Source organism: Pseudophryne corroboree, chromosome 9, assembly GCF_028390025.1.
Source record: "Pseudophryne corroboree isolate aPseCor3 chromosome 9, aPseCor3.hap2, whole genome shotgun sequence".
NCBI classification, from domain to species: Eukaryota; Metazoa; Chordata; class Amphibia; order Anura; family Myobatrachidae; genus Pseudophryne; species Pseudophryne corroboree.
The window spans coordinates 264,881,037-264,890,305 of NC_086452.1; the positions used below are offsets into that span (position 1 = coordinate 264,881,037).

Genomic DNA, 9,269 nt, shown 5'->3' on the forward strand with positions numbered 1-9,269 from the left:
TGCTACCAGTATTATAAGGTGACCATTGTTTTGGCCCTCTCATAAGTCCACAGAAAGGGTAGGCGCCCAAGGTACATCACCATCCCTTTACATTTGTATTTTTTGGGGTAAAGAAGGAAAAACCCCGTAGGTGTATCCCAGGCTGCCTGGTTCCCTTCTAGCGCCCAATAAGTTTTCCCACACCTTGCAAGTACTTGTGGGGATAGCTGCTTTATGGAGCAGCTGCCTTCGCATAGGGGCAATGCTGACTTGCTCCCATAGAGGCAGATGTACTAAGCCCTGGAGAGTGATACAGTGGAGATTGTTTGGTACTTTATCTACCTCCACTGTATCACTTTACAGGGTATAGTACATCTCCCCAATAGTTTGATATCCTCTTTGTGGATTTGGCTACCAATGTAAGGGGTGGCTGATGGGGTTTGATGAAGAACATACAGTATATAGATATGTAACATAATGTTTGCCATAGCACCCACTATAACATACATGACGGCAGAGACCAGGAGGTCCTCCCATAAGACGAATCATGACAACGTAACGTACTGCAACTCAGGATAAGCACCTGTGGTTAGTACTGAATACAGCAGCTGAACCTGTTATAACGAAGGACTCTCGACTGTCATGTTACCCCTGGCGTACATAGTCTTGCGTCAGATATACGGACAGCAAGATATACATACACATTAAGTTACACAACACACGTAAAGAGTAAATATACTCACCCCAGTCTAGCCCGTCAAAAGTTGGACCACCTCCCGGGCCAGGGCCTTCTATCCCCTCCAGCATCCTGTTCTGCACCTCGGCTGACATGTATATTTCCGCACCGACTGACTGTCTAACACTAATACACGTCTCCCTTTCCTAGGAAACTCACTCACATCACAATTACCAGTTACGGGTGCCGAGACGGATCATACAGCAAAGCACGGAGTGCGCATGCTCCACAGGAGATGATTGATTCCCATGAGCTACGTCACCAGGGGGAGGAGCTACGGGCGAACAGGGTACCCGAAAAGTACCCTCGCGGGCTCGCTTCGCTCGCCACGCTTCGGGCACGGTGGCTCGCTCCGCTCCGCTTCGCTCACCACCTAATTACTAAAGGTAATAGTTGGTGGCGTGGATAGTAGAGGAACTATCCCGCTGGCCTAGCTCCTCCCCCTTGCGTCGTAACTCCTCCCCCTTACGGAAAAGGTCCCTTAGCCCACTTGATTCTAGCATCTACCCAACATAAAGGCGTCAGTGACCAGAAAGTGACTTGAAATGCAGCAGTAGTTAGCAACTGAACTAGGAAGTGGTGAGAACAACTGTACAGCTGGGGTTCTGTACCTAACACTTCTTATATAAAACAGTATGAAATAGCTATATCTTATGCCGTCAAAACCTTTTTCATATTTCATTAGTTAACAGACTTCATTGAAATAAATATAAATGTAATAACTGCATTAGTACACATGTGAGAATAAAGCAAGGCATTCTACATCCTGATTGGTAGAGTCTGGATATGTGACACCCAGGGTCAGTGCTAGGATGTTCGGCGCCACCCTGCAAACAATAAATTTGCGCCCTCTCTCCGATACATAATAAAGGGGACAGCGCGAGATGAAGGCTCGCGTCACAGAAAAGGAGTACGATTTCACAAGGAAGGGACATGGCCACTCAACTGTACCCCCAATTCATATTATACGACACAGTAACACAATCTTATTCACATTACACCACACATAGGGGTAGATGTATTAACCTGGAGAAGGCATAAGGAAGTGAAAAACCAGTGATAAAGCAGTGTTAAGTGCAAGGTGATAATGCACCAGCCAATCAGCTCCTAACTGTTAATTTACATATGGGAGCTGATTGGCTGGTATGTTTATCACCTTGCATTTATCACTGGTTTATCACTTCTTTATGCCTTCTCCAGGTTAATACATCTGCCCCATAGTGCCACTAATTCATATTACACCACATAGTAAAGTACACTATTCACGTTACAACATAGTTACATTACGATGTACAGCAGTACCCCTTATACACGTCATGCTACATAGTAGAGCCCCATATACACAATGTCCACAGTAGTGTCCTTATACACATAATGTCCACAGTAGTAGTGCCTCTTACACATAATGCTCACAGTAGTACTACCATACATAATACCCACAGTAGTAGTGCCCCTTACACAACTCCCACAGTAGTAGTGCCGCACATACTGCCCACAGTAGTAGTGCCAGACATAATGTCCACAGCAGTAGTGCCCCTTATGTGGAAGGGGAGAGAGGGGGGAATGTAGTACTTATGTTGGGCATACACGGGCAGATAAAATGTCTATCAAACCGACAGGCATTTTATCTGACCCTGCCGATATCCGGAACATACACTGTGAGATCTCACACAGTGTATGTCACATGATATCTGCACTCCGTCCCTGGGGAGGAGACTTTCTCGATCCTTCCCATGTGAAGGAACAGGGGAAATGTCATTTGATCGGCCGATGTCAGAGGGACATGCTGGATGAGCCGACATGCTCAACCGATCAATATTTTCGGGTTGGTCGGCCACATACACGTTGCAATTATCTACTAATTATAGCGTGTATGCCCTGCATTACACGGGAGAGCAGTGTCAGGTGGACTTGTGACGAAAGAGCCGCTTCATGAGCAAGGGAGATAGCTGATGCTGCAAGCCGCCAGCTCGGCACCTATCATACAGGTGCAGGTAGCGGGTAGAAGGGGGAGGAGGGAGGGATGCAGCTGACGCTACACGCTGCCGCTGCGGCTGCCATCATTCAGGTGCAGAAGTGGAGAACAAGGGGCGGAGAGAGGAGGGAGGTTGCTGACGCTACACGTTGCCAGCACCGCTGCCATCATAAAGGTGCAGATGTGGGAAGGAGGCGGAGGAGAGAGGGAGGTACCTGATGATACACGTTGCCGGCACCGCTGCTATCATACAGGTGCAGATGTGAGAAGAAGGCGGAGGAGAGAGGAGGGAGGGAGGTAGCTGATGATACACGTTGCCGGCACCGCTGCTATCATACAGGTGCAGATGTGGGAAGGAGGAGAGAGGCGTGAGGGAGATAACTGATGCTACACGTTGCCGCGCCGCTGCCATCATACAGGTGCAGATGTGGGAAGGAGGAGAGAGGCGTGAGGGAGATAACTGATGCTACACGTTGCCGCGCCGCTGCCATCATACAGGTGCAGATGTGGGAAGGAGGAGAGAGGCGTGAGGGAGATAACTGATGCTACACGTTGCCGCGCCGCTGCCATCATAAAGGTGCAGATGTGGGAAGGAGGCGGAGGAGAGAGGGAGGTACCTGATGATACACGTTGCCGGCACCGCTGCTATCATACAGGTGCAGATGTGGGAAGGAGGCGGAGGAGAGAGGAGGGAGGGAGGTAGCTGACGCTACACGTTGCCGGCACCGCTGCCATCATACAGATGCAGATGTGGGAAGGAGGAGAGAGGAGGGAGGGAGGTAGCTGACGCTACACGCTGCCGACACGGCTGCCATCATACAGATGCAGATGTGGGAAGGAGGAGAGAGGAGGGAGGGAGGTAGCTGACGCTACACGTTGCCGGCACTGCTGCCATCATACAGCTGCAGATGTGGGAAGGAGGAGAGAGGAGGGAGGGAGGTAGCTGACGCTACACGCTGCCGACACGGCTGCCATCATACAGATGCAGATGTGGGAAGGAGGAGAGAGGAGGGAGGGAGGTAGCTGACGCTACACGTTGCCGGCACCGCTGCCATGATACAGGAGCAGATGTGGGAAGGAGGAGAGAGGAGCGAGGGAGGTAGCTGATGCTACACGTTGCTGGCACCACTGCCATCATACAGCTGCAGATCTGGGAAAGAGGCGGAGGAGGGAGGGAGGTAGCTGATGCTACACGTTGCTGGCACCACTGCCATCATATAGAAGCAGCTGTGGGAAGGAGGCGGAGAAGAGAGGAGGGAGGGAGGGAGGTAGCTGACGCTACACGTTGCCGACACCGCTGCCATCATACAGGTGCAGGTGTGGGAAGGAGGCGGAGGAGAGAGAAGGAAGGGAGCTAGCTGACGCCACACAGTACCGGCACCGCTGCCATCATTCAGGTGCAGATGTGGGAAGGAGGAGAGAGGAGGGAGGGAGGTAGCTGACGCTGCACGTTGCCGGTACCGCTGCCATCATACAGGTGCAGATGTGGGAAGGAGGCGGAGGAGAGAGGAGGGAGGGAGGTAGCTGACGCTACACGCTGCCGACACGGCTGCCATCATACAGATGCAGATGTGGGAAGGAGGAGGGAGGGAGGTAGCTGACGCTACACGCTGCCGACACGGCTGCCATCAAACAGATGCAGATGTGGGAAGGAGGAGAGAGGCGTGAGGGAGATAACTGATGCTACACGTTGCCGCGCCGCTGCCATCATACAGGTGCAGATGTGGGAAGGAGGCGGAGGAGAGAGGAGGGAGGGAGGTAGCTGACGCTACACGCTGCCGACACGGCTGCCATCATACAGATGCAGATGTGGGAAGGAGGAGAGAGGAGGGAGGGAGGGAGGTAGCTGACGCTACACGTTGCCGGCACCGCTGCCATCATACAGGTGCAGATGTGGGAAGGAGGCAGAGGAGAGAGGAGGGAAGTAGGTAGCTGACGCTACACGCTGCCGACACGGCTGCCATCATACAGATGCAGATGTGGGAAGGAGGAGGGAGGGAGGTAGCTGACGCTACACGCTGCCGACACGGCTGCCATCAAACAGATGCAGATGTGGGAAGGAGGAGAGAGGCGTGAGGGAGATAACTGATGCTACACGTTGCCGCGCCGCTGCCATCATACAGGTGCAGATGTGGGAAGGAGGCGGAGGAGAGAGGAGGGAGGGAGGTAGCTGACGCTACACGCTGCCGACACGGCTGCCATCATACAGATGCAGATGTGGGAAGGAGGAGAGAGGAGGGAGGGAGGGAGGTAGCTGACGCTACACGTTGCCGGCACCGCTGCCATCATACAGGTGCAGATGTGGGAAGGAGGCAGAGGAGAGAGGAGGGAAGTAGGTAGCTGACGCTACACGCTGCCGACACGGCTGCCATCATACAGATGCAGATGTGGGAAGGAGGAGGGAGGGAGGTAGCTGACGCTACACGCTGCCGACACGGCTGCCATCAAACAGATGCAGATGTGGGAAGGAGGAGAGAGGAGGGAGGGAGGTAGCTGACGCTACACATTGCCGGCACCGCTGCCATCATACAAGTGCAGATGTGGGAAGGATTCAGAGGAGGAAGGGAGGTAGCTGACGCTACATGATGCTGACACCACTGCCGTCATACAGGTGCAGATGTGGAAAGGAGGCAGAGGAGAGAGGAGGGAGGGAGGTAGCTTATGATACACGTTGCCGGCACCGCTGCCATCATACAGGTGCAGATGTGGAAAGGAGGCAGAGGAGAGAGGAGGGAGGGAGGTAGCTTATGATACACGTTGCCGGCACCGCTGCCATCATACAGGTGCAGATGTGGGAAGGAGGCGGGGGAGAGAGGAGGGAGGGAGGTAGCCGACGCTACATGTTGCCGGCACCACTGCCATCATACAGGTGCAGATGTGGGAAGGAGGAGAGAGGAGGGAGGGAGGTAGCTGACGCTACACGTTGCCGGCACCGCTGCCATGATACAGGAGCAGATGTGGGAAGGAGGAGAGAGGAGCGAGGGAGGTAGCTGATGCTACACGTTGCTGGCACCACTGCCATCATACAGCTGCAGATCTGGGAAAGAGGCGGAGGAGGGAGGGAGGTAGCTGATGCTACACGTTGCTGGCACCACTGCCATCATATAGAAGCAGCTGTGGGAAGGAGGCGGAGAAGAGAGGAGGGAGGGAGGGAGGTAGCTGACGCTACACGTTGCCGACACCGCTGCCATCATACAGGTGCAGGTGTGGGAAGGAGGCGGAGGAGAGAGAAGGAAGGGAGCTAGCTGACGCCACACAGTACCGGCACCGCTGCCATCATTCAGGTGCAGATGTGGGAAGGAGGAGAGAGGAGGGAGGGAGGTAGCTGACGCTGCACGTTGCCGGTACCGCTGCCATCATACAGGTGCAGATGTGGGAAGGAGGCGGAGGAGAGAGGAGGGAGGGAGGTAGCTGACGCTACACGTTGCCGGAACCGCTGCCATCATACAAGTGCACATGTGGGAAGGAGGCAGAGGAGGAAGGGAGGTAGCTGACGCTACACGATGCTGACACCACTGCCATCATACAGGTGCAGATGTGGAAAGGAGGCGGAGGAGAGAGGAGGGAGGTAGCTTATGATACACGTTGCCGGCACCGCTGCCATCATACAGGTGCAGATGTGGGAAGGAGGAGAGAGGAGGGAGGGAGGTAGCTGACGCTACACGTTGCTGGCACCGCTGCCATGATACAGGTGCAGATGTGGGAAGGAGGCGGAGGAGAGAGAAGGGAGGGAGCTAGCTGACGCCACACAGTACCGGCACCGCTGAAATCATACAGGTGCAGATGTGGGAAGGAGGCGGAGGAGAGAGAAGACGGAGGGAAGTAGCTGATGCTGCAAGTTGCCGGGCACCTCTGCCATCATATACGTGCAGATGTGGGAAGGAGGCAGAGGAGAGAGGAGGGAGGGAGGTAGCTGACGCTACACGTTGCCGTCACCCGCTGCCATCATACAGGTGCAGATGTGGGAAGGAGGCGGAGGAGAGAGAAGGAAGGGAGGGAGCTAGCTGATGCTACACGTTGCTGGCACCGCTGCCATCATACAGGTGCAGATTTGGGAAAGAGGCAGAGGAGGGAGGGAGGTAGCTGATGCTACACGTTGCCATCATACAGGTGCAGATGTGGGAAGGAGGCGGAGGAGAGAGAAGGGAGGAAGCTAGCTGATGCTACACGTTGCCGGCACCGCTGTCATCATACAGGTGCAGATGTGGAAAGGACGTGGAGGAGAGAGGAGGGAGGGAGGTAGCTGACGCTACACGTTGCTGGCACCGCTGCCATCATACACGTGCAAATGTGGGAAAGAGGCGGAGGAGAGAGGAGGGAGGTAGGTAGCTGATGCTACACGTTGCCACGCCGCTGCCATCATACAGGTGCAGATGTGGAAAGGAGGCGGAGGAGAGAGGAGGGAGGGAGGTAGCTGATGCTATACGTTGCCGGCACCGCTGCCATCATACAAGTGCAGATGTGGGAAGGAGGCGGAGGAGAGAGGAGGGAGGGAGCTAGCTAACGCTACACTTTGCCGGCACCGCTGCTGTGGCACACTGGAATGGGAAGGAGGTGGAGGAGAGAGGGAGGTAGCTGACGCTACACGTTTCCGGCACCGCTGCCATCATACAGGTGCAGATGTGGGAAGGAGGAGAGAGGAGGGAGGGAGGTAGCTGACGCTACACGCTGCCGACACGGCTGCCATCATACAGATGCAGATGTGGGAAGGAGGAGAGAGGAGGGAGGGAGGTAGCTGACGCTACACGTTGCCGGCACCGCTGCCATCATACAGGTGCAGATGTGGGAAGGAGGCAGAGGAGAGAGGAGGGAAGTAGGTAGCTGACGCTACACGCTGCCGACACGGCTGCCATCATACAGATGCAGATGTGGGAAGGAGGAGGGAGGGAGGTAGCTGACGCTACACGCTGCCGACACGGCTGCCATCAAACAGATGCAGATGTGGGAAGGAGGAGAGAGGCGTGAGGGAGATAACTGATGCTACACGTTGCCGCGCCGCTGCCATCATACAGGTGCAGATGTGGGAAGGAGGCGGAGGAGAGAGGAGGGAGGGAGGTAGCTGACGCTACACGCTGCCGACACGGCTGCCATCATACAGATGCAGATGTGGGAAGGAGGAGAGAGGAGGGAGGGAGGTAGCTGACGCTACACGTTGCCGGCACCGCTGCCATCATACAGGTGCAGATGTGAGAAGGAGGCAGAGGAGAGAGGAGGGAAGTAGGTAGCTGACGCTACACGCTGCCGACACGGCTGCCATCATACAGATGCAGATGTGGGAAGGAGGAGGGAGGGAGGTAGCTGACGCTACACGCTGCCGACACGGCTGCCATCAAACAGATGCAGATGTGGGAAGGAGGAGAGAGGAGGGAGGGAGGTAGCTGACGCTACACATTGCCGGCACCGCTGCCATCATACAAGTGCAGATGTGGGAAGGATTCAGAGGAGGAAGGGAGGTAGCTGACGCTACATGATGCTGACACCACTGCCGTCATACAGGTGCAGATGTGGAAAGGAGGCAGAGGAGAGAGGAGGGAGGGAGGTAGCTTATGATACACGTTGCCGGCACCGCTGCCATCATACAGGTGCAGATGTGGGAAGGAGGCGGGGGAGAGAGAAGAGTGAGGGAGGTAGCTGACGCTACATGTTGCCGGCACCACTGCCATCATACAGGTGCAGATGTGGGAAGGAGGAGAGAGGAGGGAGGGAGGTAGCTGACGCTACACGTTGCCGGCACCGCTGCCATGATACAGGAGCAGATGTGGGAAGGAGGAGAGAGGAGGGAGGGAGGTAGCTGATGCTACACGTTGCTGGCACCACTGCCATCATACAGCTGCAGATCTGGGAAAGAGGCGGAGGAGGGAGGGAGGTAGCTGACGCTACACGTTGCCGGCACCACTGCCATCATACAGGTGCAGATGTGGGAAGGAGGAGAGAGGAGGGAGGGAGGTAGCTGACGCTACACGTTGCCGGCACCGCTGCCATGATACAGGAGCAGATGTGGGAAGGAGGAGAGAGGAGCGAGGGAGGTAGCTGATGCTACACGTTGCTGGCACCACTGCCATCATACAGCTGCAGATCTGGGAAAGAGGCGGAGGAGGGAGGGAGGTAGCTGATGCTACACGTTGCTGGCACCACTGCCATCATATAGAAGCAGCTGTGGGAAGGAGGCGGAGAAGAGAGGAGGGAGGGAGGGAGGTAGCTGACGCTACACGTTGCCGACACCGCTGCCATCATACAGGTGCAGGTGTGGGAAGGAGGCGGAGGAGAGAGAAGGAAGGGAGCTAGCTGACGCCACACAGTACCGGCACCGCTGCCATCATTCAGGTGCAGATGTGGGAAGGAGGAGAGAGGAGGGAGGGAGGTAGCTGACGCTGCACGTTGCCGGTACCGCTGCCATCATACAGGTGCAGATGTGGGAAGGAGGCGGAGGAGAGAGGAGGGAGGGAGGTAGCTGACGCTACACGCTGCCGACACGGCTGCCATCATACAGATGCAGATGTGGGAAGGAGGAGGGAGGGAGGTAGCTGACGCTACACGCTGCCGACACGGCTGCCATCAAACAGATGCAGATGTGGGAAG

The 9,269-nt window shown here is 55.6% G+C and overlaps 1 protein-coding gene across 5 annotated transcripts in view; it reads right to left on the minus strand.

Annotated features, from left to right (window-relative positions):
* ATF6 (activating transcription factor 6) overlaps positions 1-944 on the minus strand; it is a 568,366-nt gene extending 567,422 nt beyond the window's left edge. For all 5 annotated transcript variants that reach the window (XM_063940277.1, XM_063940274.1, XM_063940273.1 and 2 more), the window contains exon 1: positions 723-944. In XM_063940277.1, the coding sequence (XP_063796347.1) occupies positions 723-810 (88 nt within the window). In that variant the 5' untranslated portion in view covers positions 811-944. The remainder of the gene's footprint in view (positions 1-722) is intronic.
* Positions 945-9,269: the final 8,325 nt, after the last annotated feature.